Genomic DNA, 17,325 nt, shown 5'->3' with positions numbered 1-17,325 from the left:
ATAGATTGACTCAATGAAAATAAGAATGAGTACATTCTGGGATTGACATATTGAGGAAATATTATTAAGCCCGTTTAATGTCAGTGTGTTTGGGATGCAGTGAATATGCAGATTCCCAGGTGTTGTGATCTCCTGTGGTATTGAGTCCAACAGATCAAGAAGATCTATTCCGTCTGAGTCAGCTTAATAATCAGCATGACGGAATGTGCTACAATTGGCCTCAGGTCTCTTGCATTTGCGTGAGTTGAGTATATAGTTTTTTTAAATAAAATCACACAGAAGTCCTGTCTTCAATTATTATTGTAATGCTTGCTGAAAGGTAGAGACCTGTGGCCACCATGATGTGAGGAGAAGATTCTAATTTGGCAATGATGTACCTCCCCGCACCACCCTACAACTCTTCCGGCTCTGCACCCCAGTCCAACAGTCCCCACCCCACCCCTGCCACCTGCACCATGCGGTACAGTCTGAAAACACTCCTATCTGAAGAATGGACCCTTGAATGACTTGGCAGAGGGTGGCTAATGTCTGTGGATCTGTAGCCTTCAGGCATAAATTAGTGTATGAAGGAATAATAAACTAAAACAGTGTGGGATAAAGTGAGACATACACACACACATAAACCTCAATGTGCTGTCTGGTTTACTTTTCCATTGTACTTCAGTGCAGCAGCTGCAGAAAATAGTGTGCAAAAATTATGTTAACATATATTACAAACTAAAATAGCCAGTCCCTAGATTGTCTGCAGCAATATTTTGTATTTATATAGCACCTTTCACATACTAACATGTATCAAGTTGCACTGCATGAATCTCTTCTGATTTTCTTTGGGCTTAGCTCTGATGAAGGGTCATCCAGACTCGAAACGTTGGCTCTATTCTCTCTCCACAGATGCTATCATATATGCTGAGATTTTCTAGCATTTTCTGTTTTTGTTTCAGATTCCAGCATCTGCAGTATTTTGCTTTTATGCATCACCAGAATGCTACCAGACACGATTTGACACAGTTATACAGGAGATATTACTTCAGAGGACCAAAGGCTTGGTCAGATGAGACTGATTTTAAGGAATGTCTTAAAGGGGGAGAGAGAGAGAGATAGAAAGGCAGAGAGCTAGAGAGAGGAAATCTCAGTGCTTAGGCTCTAGGCAGCTAAAAGTGCAGCCACCAATGGCTAAGGAACAAAATATGTGCCTACCTTGGTTACCATATACATGTCCCGATACAAGCAAGTTTGCTGGGTCACCACCACTTCCTATCTGTTGCAGTCTCTTCTCCACCAGTTTAGTGACGTCGACAAAATTCTCATCAGATCCCAGTCTTTCCACTAATGGAGTGAACTCCTCCAGCAATTCTGCAAACAAAAACAGGACCAAACAGAGATAATTACTTCGTAATTATTGTGAGATACGCAATGCACATAATGTACCATGACATTTATCTACATTCGCAGGAGTGCCTTTCAGGCTTTGTGACATTATCTAGCTCAGAGAAAGCTGCAAAACCCCTCAGCAGGCATGTAGAAAGCTTGTGTGTCTTTTAACTTTCACATGTTGAATTTCTAACTGAGAAAACAGAAACTGATCATTATTGACAGTTTTTCAGTCCATCCACATTTTTCAGTCATTTCCCTTCTTCTCCTGCAGGGGTTGACTGCTGTTGAGGTACTGCTGCAAAATCACTAGCTACCTGTGATAACTCCCCATAAGGTCCATGGGAAAATCACTGATTGATCTCCCTGTGGGACCCGTCGGCTAACAGGTCCCCTGGTAAATGGCAGTGCTCTGCTCAGCTGGAACTCATTACCTTTTACATGGCAGGCCCAAGACTGGGCCTGCTAAATGGTAGTCCCAAGCAGGGATTGGTGTGGTTTTATTTTGCATTCTGTAAATAAATTATATTCCTTTCCAATTGGGTCTCCTGAGTCATTACACTATCAAAGGGGACCTTGCCACCATGAACTTCCTTCAACATAACCCTCAGTGAATCTGAGCTGGTTATTTAATGGCGGAGGGAAACTCAGCTATGTCCAATTTGATTCTTGCCTGGTGCTCATATTTGCACATTGGGGGCCCCGGGGTAGTGATCAGTCAGGAATACTAATTGGTATTGGCACAGTTGGCCAATTGTAAACTTGCAACTGCTGCACCTTCAGGGATCAGCTCATTTAGTCACACCCTTATTCAGACTATTCTTTAATCTTCCTCTTACCTTTCCTCCTATGAGTATGTCTGCGTCCACAAAGTTAGGTAGCCATTATTAATTAACCGCATTTCTTGTCGGTTACATTTACTTGGAGATTTATTAACTTGTAATCCTATATCATTAGTTCTCCACTCCTGATTCATGACCATAAATCTATTATTTTCTTCAATTTGATGCTAACTCAAACATCTGGGATCTCAAAACAAATTCCTTAACTTCTTCAGTTTTTCTTTTCTCTTGCAACACAGTGTCGAACACATTGCCATTAATCACTAATTCTTGATTTATCTAGTTTTCTGTTATTGATTTTCATCCCTGGTAGCATTCTGCGCTTGACCTTTCACCCAGTTGTCTCAGTAATGAAAAGAATTACCCCATTAATTCCACTTACCAGAACTGGGACTTAGATTCTTACAGATCCATTTACACACCTTAATGTTCCATTTGTATTAGCAATTGCCACCATACCTAGGGCAAGTGATTTGTTATGATGTGACAATCCTGTAACAATTTCCTTCATTTCCAGCACTTCCCTCATGCTCCACCATTTTCTGAAGGAACCCCCTGCAGCTGGAGAAAATGACAGTGTAGGGCTGTGCTCACTCTTCCTGTTCATCTCTGTGGCCTGGCCGGAACATGATTCATGCTATATTTCCACCTACTCGGATCACTCCTATGATCCCCAAGTCCAGCCGCAGAATTGCACCGGATAAGTTGTAGGCAGGGACACTGGAGTCTAGAGTGCGAACAATTCATAGGTCATCATTATGGTGACTAATATTTTCAACTACAGGCACTCTCCAGAAGTAAGCTGAATACAATTAGCAACAAACTTTGCAGTAACGTTCCAGCAGGTAAAAGTTTGCTGTGGCACAATAAGCTGGAAGAAAGTCTATGATTTATGCATGAATATACACAATGCCTGCTTGGTTTTTTAAGTTTTGAAGTTTATTTATTAGTGTCACAAGTAGACTTGCATAAACACTGCAATGAAGTTACTGTGAAAATCTCCTAGTCGCCACACTCCGGTGCCTGTTCAGGTACGCTGAGGGAGAATTTAGCATGGCCAATCGACCTAACCAGCATGTCTTTCGGACTGTGGGAGGAAACCTGAGCCTAGAGGTGATCTTATAGAGATCTATAAAATAATGAGGGGCTTAGATCAGCTGGATAGTCAATATCTTTTCCCAAAGGTAGGGAGTCTAAAACTAGAGGGCATAGGTTTATGGTGAGAGGGGAGAAATACAAAAGGGTCCAGAGGGGCAATTTTTTCACACAGAGGGTGGTGGGTTTCTGGAACAAGCTGTAGTAGTAGGGGTGGGTACAATTTTGTCTTTGAAAAAGCATTTAGAAAGCTACATGAGTAAGATGGCTATAGAGGGATATGGGTCAAATGCGGGCAATTGGGACTAGCTTAGTGGTTAAAAGAAAGGGCGGCATGGACAAGTTGGGCCGAAGGGCCTGTTTCCATGCTGTAAACCTCTATGACTCTCGGAGCAAACCCACGCAGACATGGGGAGAATGTGCAAACTCCACAGAGACAGTGACCAAGGCTGGAATCGAACCCGGGTTCCTGGCGCTGTGAGGTAGCATTGGTAACCACCGTGCCACCCTGGATTTGATATACCATACTGACTAAAGGAGTAAAGGGATCAAGGGATATGGGGGGAAGGGGGGATCAAGATATTGAATTTGATGATCAGCCATGATCAAAATTAATGGCGGAGCAGGCTCGAAGGGCCGAATGGCCTACATCTGCTTCTAGCTTCTATGTTTCTACACTCTATATCTAGATAATATGGTCTGATACATGGTCCTTTTATTAACAACCTATTAAAATAAATAGTCCCTCTCACGTGCAGTGTATCCCAGTAGTGCTAAAGTACAGGGAGAAATAGTCACTGGAATTCTACCGCCCTGAGCGCCACGGAATCGGAGCAATGAGTGGACAATGGAAATGTTCGTTAACCTTGGGCGGGATTTTCTGGTCTTGGGTCGAGCGAGACCGTACAATTCCGCCCAGTATATTAAAGTATATTGCTGTATCATAATGTTGCGGTCTTCAGTAAAAATTATACATTGCATTGAATGTCAATATGCAACCCCGTGAATTAATTCAAGGATAATACCTCATTAAACATCTTTCTGCAGATGTGAAATTCCTCACAGCCAGATCCCAATTTCCTCCACAATGACCCTGTGATTTTCAATAGCTCACACACTAATTTTTGTAACCAAATAAGGCTGGGTCAACCATCATACCAAAAGCATGTTTCTGCAGCACATTATTTAATAGTGAGCCCTGCACTTTGTAATCCTTATACCTGCCCTTAAATAAAATTGTATATTGCAATTGCCAACACTTGTGATCAACATCTGTTTTTTTTTATTCACTCTATGCTCATACCTTTGTAACATTAGCAAACCTAGAGATTCTGCTTAAAATGCATCAAGCTGCTTTCTTCAAACCCACAGCTACCTCTCTCACTACCCAACAAAAACTGTAACTAAACTGGATCAGCCATATAAATACTGTGGCTACAGCAGGAAAATTAAAGTTTATTTATTAGTCACAAGTAAGGCTTACATTAACACTGCAATTAAGTTACTCTGAAATTCTCCTAGTCACCACACTCTGCCTGTTCGGGTCAATGCACCTAATCAGCACATCTTTCAGACTGTGGGAGGAACCCGGAGTACCTGGAATTCTGAGATGAGTAATTCCCTCCTGACTCTCCAAGCCTCTTCATTATCTACAAGGCACAAGTCTCCACTTGCCTGGATGAGTGCAGATCCAACGACACTCAAGAAGCTCAACACCATCCAGGACAAAGCGACCTAATTGATTGGCACCCCTTCCACAAACATAACCATTCACTCCCTGCAGTGGCAGCATTGTGTACCAGCTACAAGACTCATTGCAGCAACTCACCAAGCATCCTTTGCATTCCAAACTCAGAACTTCTACTACCTGCAAGAACAAAGGCAGCGGGAGCATAGGGACACCACAACCACCTGCAAGTTCCCCTCCACAGCGGACACCATCCTGACTTGCAAATACATCGCCGTTCCTTCACTGTTGCTGGGTAAAAATTCTGGAACTCCATCCCTAACAGCACAGTGGGTGTGCCTACACAACATGGACTGCATCATTCAAGAAGGAGGCTCATCATCACCTTCTCAAAGGAAATTAGTGATGGGCAACAAAATGTTGGCCCAGCCTGCAATGCCCACATCCCACAAACGAGTAAATTTAGAACAAAGAACAATACAGCACAGGAACAGGCCCTTCGGCCCTCCAAGCCCGCGCCGCTCCCTGGTCCAAACTAGACCATTCTTTTGTATCCCTCCATTCCCACTCCGTTCATATGGCTGTCTAGATAAGTCTTAAACGTTCCCAGTGTGTCCGCCTCCACCACCTTGCCTGGCAGCGCATTCCAGGCCCCCACCACCCTCTGTGTAAAATATGTCCGTCTGATATCTGTGTTAAACCTCCCCCCCTTCACCTTGAACCTGTGACCCCTCGTGAACGTCACCACCGACCTGGGGAAAAGCTTCCCACCGTTCACCCTATCTATGCCTTTCATAATTTTATACACCTCTATTAAGTCTCCCCTCATCCTCCGTCTTTCCAGGGAGAACAACCCCAGTTTACCCAATCTCTCCTCATAACTAAGCCCCTCCATACCAGGTAACATCCTGGTAAACCTCCTCTGTACTCTCTCTCCAAAGCCTCCACGTCCTTCTGGTAGTGTGGCGACCAGAACTGGACGCAGTATTCCAGATGCGGCCGAACCAACGTTCTATACATCTGCAACATCAGACCCCAACTTTTATACTCTATGCCCCGTCCTATAAAGGCAAGCATGCCATATGCCTTCTTCACCACCTTCTCCACCTGTGACGTCACTTTCAAGGATCTGTGGACTTGCACACCCAGGTCCCTCTGCGTATCTACACCCTTTATGGTTCTGCCATTTATCATACAGCTCCTCCCTACATTATTTCTACCAAAATGCATCACTTCGCATTTATCAGGATTGAACTCCATCTGCCATTTCTTTGCCCAAATTTCCAGCCTATCTATATCCTTCTGTAGCTTCTGACAATGCTCCTCACTATCTGCAAGTCCTGCCAAATTTAAGAAAAGACTTGGCCACATTGCTGTGTGTCTGAGATCACATATTGGCCAGAGTGGGTAAGGGTGATTGATTTCCTTCATTAAAAGATACAGGTGAACCATATGGGGTTTTTACTGTAGATGCATGGTTGTCATTAACCTACATGAAACATATTCATTTATTAACCAAATTTACATTTTCCAGCATTCCTGGTGGGATTTCATGTCAATAGAGCATTATAGCAGTTCCCTGGATTACTGGTCCAGTGACATAACCAGTATACTATCAATCCCATCTGTTAGTCTTTCCAAACTCCATAGCTACTCGTGTCCTGGAATTTTGACATCAAAGTTTTTGCTCTGGCTTTCAAACTCCTCCACGCCTTTGCTCCAACTTTCATCAGCGATCTCCTTACATTTCCTTTAAGTTCCCATGTGCCGCCTTTGCTCCTCTAACGTTGTTCTTCACCTTTTCCCATGCTCCATCTGCCTTCCCATCAAAGGTTGCATTATACCCCTCTCCGCAGCCTATGAAATATCCTGACAATGACAAAATCTGTAGCTGCTTCTCATTTTCTACCAGTGTTCTGCATTTTACATTGCAATGCAAAAGAGGCAAATTCAGAGCAACATAGACCAACACATACTGCAGAAGCATTTCATATCGAAATATTTGTCAATTTATAAATAGTTCAATTATGGTGAGACAGTAATGTTCAAGACACAATTTGTACTCTTACAATACTCTTTACAAACAAGACATTTAACAATATGAAGTCAAGGCAGTGAGTGGTGAACAGGAGGCAGAAAGAAATAAAGGGTGGGGGGAGGGGGGAGGCGATTCTCCCAAAAGTGCTGAATTGGTGGGAAAACTGTTCGAGACCACGGCTGTTTTTTCAGTGCAGCTTCAGACCTGAATCTCCCCACTCTGTGCAAAGCAGAAGTCACAATCGGGATTCTCATTAAAAACAGAGGGGTGGGGCCTATTCGCGCCAGAGTCTGACAGTTCTGGAACTCTGCGCATGTGCAGTGGTCCCGATCTGTCAGTCTCCCTGTTTGCTGGCCAGCTCGATCGCTAGCCAGCCGGGATCCCTTCAGTGCTGCCCCTCCAGCACCCCCAGCCCTGACTCCCCCCCCCTCCCCCTCCACACCGACCCCAGAGCGCCCAAATGTCCGGCTCACCACCCCCCCCCCCCAGCAGTGGTGATCCCCCCACCCCCTCACCCCGGCAGACCCCCTCCTCCCCCCACTGAATTCCCCTGGGGTCAGACACCCCCCGGGAGGCAGACACCGCCCCCCCGGCAGACCACCACCCTCCCCAGCCTGCCCCAAGCGCTGGCCTCCCTCCAGCCAGACCGACCGCCATGCAGAGTGGCAGCAGGACACCCCACCCCCAGTGATCGCCCCTAGGCCCCATCCACAATAGGCCCCACCCCTTGGCACTGCCTGATGGGCAGTGCCAAGGTGCCCAAGGGCATGGGCACTTTGCCCCTTGGGCAGTGCCAGGGACACAAGCTGGCACTGCCAGGGAGCCCATGCCCAGGGGGCACCACCCCTCCAACGCTCGACCCCTTGGGAGGCCCTGATTGCCCCCCCTTTCACTCCGGTGGGGTCTCCCGCTAGTTCCTTGAACACGGGGAGCTACTCGAAACCCCGTCGGAATGAAGTACTCCTGGCGGGGTGGGAGATGCTATAGGGCCCAGCATGGAACTTGCCGGGCCCGATAATCACATGTAAACTACATTTAGAATACATTAAAAAATGATTCAAATGACTTACCTCTCTTCCCGTCAGTTTCCAGCACGGTCCCGACTGCGACTATTCTGCGGCTCTGGGAGACGCGCATGCGTCGGGAACGCATGCGCGAATCCTGCAAAATGGCCAACACATGATTCTCCCGGCCAGACCCGCCAGAAAATTTGCAGGTCGCAATGGGAGAATCGCCCCCAAGATTCGCACTTTTACAGTCCTCTTCAACATGTCCTTCTGAAAGTTGCTATGCAATCTGGTTTCACCGTCAAATCTGGTTATGTGTTCCAGATCTTAACAACTTTCTGACATATAAAAGAAATCTACCCACAAACCCCTCTAGGTCCTTTGTCAATCCATCACCTCTGGTTACTAACACACTTGCCAGGGAAAAACATTTCTGCCTGCTTACTCTATCAACACGCCTCATCATTTTGAATAACTCTAATAGGTCTCCCCTGAACCTTCTCTGTTTTAAGGAGAACAACCTGAGCTACTCCAATCTCTCTGTTTAACTGAAACCCCTCATCCCTGGTATCAACCTGGTAAACCTCCTGTCCAAAGATCTGCGGGGTAGGTTGATTGGTCATGCTAAATTGCCCCTTAGTGTCAGGGGGACTATCAGGGTAAACATGTGGGGCTACGGGGATAGGGCCTGGGTAGGATTGTTGTCAATGGGCTGAATGGCCTCCGTCGGTGGCACAGTAGTTAGCACTGTTGCCTCACAGTGCCAAGGGACCAGGTTCAATTCCCGGCTGGGGTCACCGTCTGTGCAGAGTCTGCACATTCTCCCCGTGTCTGCGTGGGTTTCCTCCGGGTGCTCCGGTTTTCTGCCACAGTCCAAAAGACGTGCTGGTTAGGCCATGCTAAATTCTCCCTCAGTGTATCTGAACAGGCACCGGAGTGTGGCAGCTAGGGGATTTTCACAGTAACTTCACTGTAGTGTTAATGTAAGCCTACTTGTGACACTAATAAATAAACTTTAAACTTTCTGCACTGTAGTGACTCTGTGATTCTACCTACCCCTCTATCATAAAGTGTGGAATTGTACAGCCTAAGCAAACCAGTGATCTGTAGATGTTTGGCATGACTTCCTTGTTTTTGTATTCAACGCCTCTCTTGGCAATGTCCTTCACAATGGTCTCTAGCGGTGTTTCCGCCACTGAGGTTAGGCCGACTGGCCTGTCCAATGCTGCTTTTTTGAACAGATTTATCCAAGATAAATAACCTTACAGTTAATCAGACAGCTGATATTTTTGTTATTTTGTGTAGGAGATATTTTATTGATTGCCCACACTGCGTGTGTCAAACAAACCAAAATTACTGATTTTCTATCTGTGACACAATATGGAAAGCCAAATTTCTTACTCCGACAGTTCTCTTCTTGTTGGGTGAAACAATTCTTTTCAGTGCAACGTTTACTGAATGCTGACAATAGACAGTTATTAGTTAGTCAGAGATTGTCAATATTCTTCTCGCCTGCGTTTTTTGACCGTGTTCAGCTGTGTTGACAGAAGCAAAGGAAGATTTCAACCACTTCACGTTTTTAACCCTACATGACCCTCGGTAACATTTTCCAAGTGTTAATGAATGCTCTTGGTATTTGAGGCAATATTTGTAAAGCTGGATAGTACAGTAATGAACAGAACATACAGAATTTACAAAGAGAACCAAATTCAACGACGCTATTTAAAGTTTATTTATTAGCGTCACAAGAGGCTTATGCTAACACTGCAATGAAGTTACTGTGAAAATCCCCTAGTCGCCACACTCTGGCGCCTGTTCGGGTACATTGAGGGAGAATTTAGCATGGCCAATGCACCTAACCTGCACATCTTTGGACTGTGGGAGGAAACCAGAGCACCCGGAAGAAACCCATGCAGACACAGGGAGAATGTGCAAACTCCACACAGACAGTGACCAAAGCTGGGAATCGAACCCAGATCCCTGGCGCTGTGAATTTATTTAAGGTAAATAAGATGTGGTACGGTGGCACAGTCGTTAGCACTTCTGCCTCAAAGCATCAGGAACCCGGGTCCGATTTCCGGTTTGGGTCACTGTCTGTGCAGAGCCTCCCCGTGTCTGTATGGGTTTCCTCTGAGTACTCCGGTTTCCTCCATAGTCCAAAAGATGTGCTGCTTAGCTGCATTGGCCATGCTAAATTCTCCCCTAGTGTATCCAAATAGGTGCCTGAACAGTGTGACGATTAGGGGATTTTCACAGTAAGTTCACTGCAGTGTTAATGTAGTAAGGAGTCTAACAACACCAGGTTAAAGTCCAACAGGTTTATTTGGCAGCAAACGCCATTAGCTTTCGGAGCGCTGCTCCTTCATCAGGTGAGTGGAAGATCTGCTCCTTCTGCTCCTGGACTGCATTACTGCACAGGAGCAGCGGAATTACTGAGACAATGGAACTGTCTTAATTGTATCATTCAACAGTTAACTCTGCCTCCTGGCAGAAGGAGAATTCATATTTGACAAGGAACACCACTCACTGGACTGTATAAAATGAAGAGGTCGCAAGCTTCAAAAGAGCACATAAAAAAACACTGCACTGAAATAGCTAACTAACGAGGACTGAGAACTATCAACACAAATGGAAGGACACTTTGGGTTTCCTAGGACAATGGCTCGATTGCCCCCCAATCTGGACCCTGCTCTGCGGTTGAAAGCATTACTTTCAACAATTTCCATCATAGAAAGCCAATAAACTGGTTTTATTAATAAAAGCTTTTGATTAATATCAGTCCCTGTCACTGCCTCAGGCCAGGGTCTGACAAACTGAAATATCAATCTTGCAGTCCACAATTTGACTGCCTTACGTGCTAAATTCATTGTTCTCAGTAACCCCATACTTGGGAGAAGAACCAAAACAGAGCCAAGTGAGCTCCTGTTCTTGGTCGCTAGGTTGTAATGCCAGCTGTAAGGTCCACGTGTGTACAGTCGGTTGAGCAGAGGAGTAAACTCAGTTTCAATCTCCATTGTGGGTTTGCAATCTGGCAACACACACTGTCTCCGGCACGCAAATATCCACTTGAGCGGAACACAAAGAGGGCTGCTGGCACCTGTAAAACTGAACATGAATCTCAGCCTTCAGAAGAAGGGGAGAAAACTGAAAATGGAGCAGAGGGGAGGAGAAAAACATTTTGGGAGCATGTACAACCTGAAGGAGAAAACAAAAAGGGAACTTATTTACACTAAAATTCATTGAAATAGAGGCTACAAGTACCTGTGATTTTGTACGAAATTTCTCTGTATGGTGTCAAATCTTCTCCAGAGATAAGAATCATTTCTGGGCACATGTCTAAAGCTTCACTGACCGACATTACCTTATTAACCCCATACTCTCTGGCTTCATAATTACAAGTGACCACCATATGCTTTTGATGAACGGCTGAAAGAAAAAAAATGGCATTATTAAGGTGTCATGGTAGTGTTACAAATTGAGGTTTATAAGATTATTATACTTTGGACTGCAAATTTAAATTTAGCGTAAATGAAGGGTCCTGATTGAATCAGGACAACAGGTTTTACTGCTGGTGATGGATTTAAGAAACTATCCAAAAATGGAGGAAAACACCTGGAGATGATCACTCCAAGTTACTACCTGTTGAAACGGGGTTACGGGAACCCACTGGAAGCTGGGAGCAACTATGAAGTGTTTGCTAAAAAATCTGTAATTCTATGGAGCGTGCGGTGGGTGCACAAGGGGAATGTCACTTTCTGTAGTTCAAATTATAAGTTGCCTATAGAAGGAAATAGTGTTTAGTCAATAGAGATTCCTAGTCATTTGTTACAGTAAAAATTTTAAAACATGAAATCTTGCTGTGTCATTCTTTCAGCTATCAACTGGAAGTTCAAAGTTCTTTGCTAAAGTTATTGTTCTCTCTGGGGATTGTAACAGCAGAAATTATTTTTAACAATTCTTCTGACTGAGCCAGTATAGCTGCTTCAGTCAGAAATTCGCATTTGATACACATTTTTCAATCTTGGTAAGCTGTTAGCTGTGGTGAAAGTGGCAAGGTGGCACAGTGGTTAACACTGCTGCCTCACACAGCCAGGTAACTGGGTTCAATTCCGTCTTGGTTCACTATGTGTGGAGTTTGCACGTTCTCCTCGTGTCTCTATGGGTTTCCTGCGGGTGCTCCGGTTTCCTTCCACCGTCCAAAGATGTGCACGGCAGGTGGATTGGCCATGTCAAGTTGCCCCTTAATATCCCAAGATGTGTGGGGTAGATGAATTAGCCATGGTAAGTGTGTGAAGTTATAGGGTTAGGGTGGGGGGGATGGTTAAGATCTCTGTCAGAGAGTTGGTGCAGACTCGATGGGCTGACTGGTCTCCTGAACTGTAGGGAATCTAAGTCTTTGATTAAAACATTCCTTTTTCTAACAATCCTCTAGAACATAGAACAGTACAGCACAGTACAGGCCCTTCGGCCCACGATGTTGTGCCAAACCTTTTCTGAAACAAATTTATCCTGACCATGTTTACTTTGCAGGAATTTTATAATTGGTGACACCACTTACACACCCCCCTCCCCCATTTACTGATTCTCCAACACCAGAAAATGATGTTTCCTTATTCACTTTATCAGAGCCCTTCAACATTTTAAAACTCCTTATTAGATTTCTTCTTACTATCACAACCATTTTAAAGCCCTGTTTTCCTTGGACAGGTGAAGCACCTGCCTTACATGGGAGGAAGCCTCACTAATATGCAATGAGATTAGATGTTCCGCTTGGTCAAACCTGGTGGACACTGGAGACTCTGCCAGGAAAACTGAAGGCTTTCTGTTGTGGGCCAGGAGGAGTACTCATCCTCCTCTCAGTCTCAAAGTGAAAGTTTAGACCACTGTCAGCCCAGCATCTGGGTCCCCAGCCCCTCCAATCTCTGCCTAACAATGCCTCACTCATCCTGTCCTGAATTAGATGACAGTTAAACTGGCATCGTTTGGAAGCCTGCTTTGAGTGGGCAACAGGCCAGCAGAATGTTAATGAGGCCCAGGCATTAAAAAAGGACCCAACACCACTGGCTCATCACTGGCATCCCTCCTGCTTTCCGTCGAGAGTTAAATTCACCCTTAAGTTGAAAATGGCATAGTGAGTTCAGTTTATCAACACAGTGGAAGAGAAGAGTGTCTTTGGACATTTGTGCAAACGAGTTCCTAGGAGGAGAGACCAGGGATTGAACCTGGGACCTTTGTAATCTGTATGCTCAGTTCCACAGCAGCATTGTCTGAACAACTGTCTGAAGTGGCAATGCAGGTGGAGAAGGTAGTCAAGAAGGCATATGGCATGCTTGCCTTCATCGGCCCGGGCATTGAGTTTAAAAATTGGCAAGTTATGTTGCAGCTTTATAGAACCTTAGTTAGGCCGCATTTGGAATATAGTGTTCAATTCTGGTCGCCACACTACCAGAAGAATGTGAAAGCTTTGGAGAGGGTACAGAAAAAATTTACCAGGATGTTGCCTGGTATGGAGGGCATTAGCTATGAGGAGAGGTTGGAGAAACTTGGTTTGTTCTCACTGGAATGACGGAGGTTGAGGGGTGACCTGATAGAAATCTACAAGATTATGAGAGGCGTGGACAGAGTGGATAGTCAGAAGCTTTTTCCCAGGGTGGAAGAGTCAATTACTAGGGAGCACAAGTTTAAGTGCGAGGGGCAAGGTTTAAAGGAGATGTATGAGGCAAGCTTTTACCCAGAGGGTGGTGGGTGCCTGGAACCCGTTGCCGGGGGAGGTAGTGGAAGCGGATACGCTAGTGACTTTTAAGGGGCGTCTTGACAAATACATGAAGAGGATGGGAATAGAGGATGGTCCCCAGAAGGGTAGGGGGTTTTAGTTAAGTCGGGCAGCATGGTCGGTGCAGGCTTGGAGGGCCGAAGGGCCTGTTCCTGTGCCGTAATTTTCTTTGTTCTTTGTTCTCCTTTGTTCTTTGATCTGATTGAATGGCGGAGCAGGCTCAAAGGGCTGAATTTGTCTACTTCTGCTCCTAATTCCTATGTTTCTAATATACTTACCATCTGAGACATCAGACAAGCTTTGTTACGATTGAATCACAAAATAAACACATTGAATGAAAACCGTTCCATGCAAAGAGAGAGATAATATTTGATTACCTAATGGCATTCCTTTAAAATCAGGATTTCGGATCATTTCCACCTGAGCATAGAAGCAATCCAGATCGATGTGTACAATCACCCTGTACCCTGGGACGTCAATGTCTTGGATGGCATATTTGTGACTATCGCCTGGAATGTAAAACACAACATCCATTACAGATCATCTAACCATTGCAATGTAAAAGGTGATTCTACATTCCTGAACTCCCTGCAGAAAATCTGCACTCACAGTGTAGGTTGGGCCCCTTTTATTTTCAAAACATTTTCCCTCACCCCCAAAACAGGTGGGAGAGGGGCAGAGAGTAAAAAAATGGAAACCCAACCCCAGCATGTCTTCTCTAATGAATGCAGGGGGAGGGGGAAAGGGAAGTGTGGTTGATGAGAGAGGCTGGGATTGGTTGGATGACTCAACTACTCTTCAGAGGCAGGTTCTTAATTAATATATTTTGATGAGATTGCAGAAATGAAGAGGACAGGGCAGTAACTATGAAGCTAGTAGCTAAAATATTGGTGTCTCCTTTGCCGAGTCCATCAGAAAGAACCCAGGCAAGAAAGGGATTACCATCCCAGGCAGCGGAGGCACGCAGGTCAAAGCCTCCCTGCACTTGGATGACGTGCCTGTCTTCTGCTCGACCCATCTTCTCTTTGCAGGCTCCTCCAAGTCTGTGACCAGTTCGAACTGGCCTTGGGAGCCAAAGTCAGCTGGGGCAAGAGCGATGCCATGTTCTTCGGGAACTGGGCTGACCGATCCTTTGTACCTTAAGATACTGGGGATATGGTTTGGAGCGGTAGGGGCGTGTGCCAAAAATTGGGAAGAGCGCATCAACAAAGTAAGGCAAAAACTGGACACGTAGGAGCAACACACTCTCTCTATCACCGGCAAAAACCTGGTCATCGGGTGTGAGGTACTCTCTGTTCTGCTGTATGTCAGCCGGCATCTCCACATCCTGTTGTATGTAGCGCAGGTCTGGCCAATACCCAAATCCTGCGCAGCTGCAGTAACCCGGGCCATCTTCAAATTCATCTGGAGATTTAAGATGGATCGTGTCCAGAGGGAAACAATGCATAAATCTCTGGAGGATGGAGGGAAAAATGTTCCCAACGCTGCCCACATCCTGATGGCCACCTTTATGTGCGGCTGCATCAAGCAGTGTAGATCCTCGGTATGCTAACACCAAGTGCCACTATTTTTTGAGGTTCTACCTGTCACAAATGTTGCGGAGGACGGGTCTGGCCACGCTGCCATGGAACGCTCCAAGTAGTTGGATTTTACCGCAGCACCTGTCCTTCATGGAGAAATCTTTCCAGAAATACACCTTTGACCACATGCCGATCAAGCAGTGGGCAACGGTCCTCGAGGCCCTGTGGGAAAAGGAGATGGTGGATCCTGTTGGATGGTTCCCTGGGCAGACTGTCAGTGTTATCTGGCAGAATGCCTCATCACTAGAACTTTCAAACAAGCACCAAGATCTGGCTTGGCTGGTGGTGAGAAGGGCACTTCCCGTCAGATCCTTCATGCACGCCCGAGGTCTCAACACCACCGCACGCTGCCCTCGAAGCAGCTGCGGATGGGATGAGATGGTCCACACCTCCTTGTGGAATGTGCTTTTGCAAAGAAGATCTGGAGTGAGATGCAATAGTATTTGTCGAGGTTCATCCTGAGCAACTCTGTGACACAGGACTCTGTGATCTACGGGCTGTTCCCAGGGATGCACACCGAGACAAACATGAACCACTCTGGGAGGATCACCAACTCAGTTAAGGCTGCTCTTTGAACTGGCCAAGACTTGGTTATCTTCCAGTGCAAAGATTTGTCTTCGACTGAGTGTTGCAGACTGGCACATTCCAAGGTCCAGGGCTATGTGCTGAGGGATACTCTCAACATGGGGCAGTGCTGTAAAGGCACAATGGGGAAAGGCCCCAAGCTTGAGAAGGGCCAGTGACTGTAAAAAACCCTCGGACTGTGTAACTGTGCACAACTCCGGAAAAGCAGCACACAGTGAAATGTGACGAATCTATATCATTTGGTGAAGAACTGTACTGTAATGTATGTAATGTCTTGGAACTGAGCACTGTAAAAATTGAAGTTAGGGAAATTGTAATTATTATTGTTTTTGCACTATTTGTAATGATTGGAAATGTCGTTTCTGTAATGTTTTATTTCAGAGTATTTACGAATAAGGTTTATTTTTGAAATTGGTGTCTCCTTGAAAGAGCTATGCCATTAGTCCCACTTTACTGCAATACTCCTGCAATTCTTGCCTTACAGCAGAATAATCAACCAACCTCTCGATCTGGCTGGGATTGGGGTGGGATGGGATGGGATGGGGGGCTGGGGTGAAGGGGTGGTTGGGGGGGCGGAGACAATGAGGACACGACATCAAAAAATTAAGAAGAGATGCTGTCGTTAAATTCAGCAAGATGGCCGGGGAACCTGGCCTCCAAGATTTTCTGACCGCTACAAATCCCAGCTCCGTTACCTCCCTCATTCCCAGCATCCCTGCAAATATCTGGGCCAAGGGCTGCAACACTTGGATGTGAGTCAAACTGCCAAACTGTATCATGGGCCGGTGGAAAGGCTACAACACTACTGTTCAACCAATTGTCCAAGCGAAGCTTTCTGCAAGAGGACGGCACGGTGGCACAGTGGTTAACACTGCTGTCTCACGATGCTGGGGACCAGGGTTCAATTTCGGCCTCGGGTCACTGCCTGTGTGGAGTTTGCACGTTCTCCCCATGTCTGCGTGGGTTTGTTCCAGGTGCTTCGGCTTCCTCCCACACTCCAAAGATGTGGAGGTTAGGGGGATTGGCCATGCTAACTAGGCCTTTAGTGCCAGGAGGACTAGCAGGGTAAATACGTTGTGTTACGGGGATGGAGCTTGGGTAGGATTGTTGTTGGTGCAGGCTCATAATGGCCTCCTTCTCAACTGTAGGGATTCTATGAAGAGATGTTTCCTTTGGAAGTGTTGGATTGAGGAATCAACCCAATACTTTGCAAACCAAATATATAGAACCGTTTGCAAAAGCACATTCCACAAGGAGGTGTGCGACCATCTCAAACCAATACTTTGCAAACCAAATATATAGAACCGTCACTAACATTGCATTGCAACCACTTGGCAAAATGTCATG

The 17,325-nt window shown here is 45.6% G+C and overlaps 1 protein-coding gene across 3 annotated transcripts in view; it reads right to left on the bottom strand.

The window, feature by feature from the left end:
- The window catches only part of poli (polymerase (DNA directed) iota), a 70,184-nt gene that overhangs the window by 36,408 nt on the left and 16,451 nt on the right, over positions 1–17,325 (bottom strand). For 2 of the 3 annotated variants that reach the window (XM_078219573.1, XM_078219595.1), the window contains exons 2-4: positions 14,191–14,322; positions 11,302–11,466; positions 1,198–1,353 (exon numbers count right to left, since the gene is read on the bottom strand). In XM_078219573.1, the coding sequence (XP_078075699.1) occupies positions 1,198–1,353; positions 11,302–11,466; positions 14,191–14,322 (453 nt within the window). Of the gene's footprint in view, positions 1–1,197; positions 1,354–8,103; positions 8,178–11,301; positions 11,467–14,190; positions 14,323–17,325 lie in introns of those variants that run through there. The other variant, XM_078219584.1, reaches the window with a different exon arrangement.

This window comes from Mustelus asterias, chromosome 1 (assembly GCF_964213995.1).
Source record: "Mustelus asterias chromosome 1, sMusAst1.hap1.1, whole genome shotgun sequence".
NCBI classification, from domain to species: domain Eukaryota; kingdom Metazoa; phylum Chordata; class Chondrichthyes; order Carcharhiniformes; family Triakidae; genus Mustelus; species Mustelus asterias.
The sequence above is the reverse complement of the archived record's forward strand: the minus strand, read 5'-3'. Positions and strand labels throughout refer to the sequence as shown.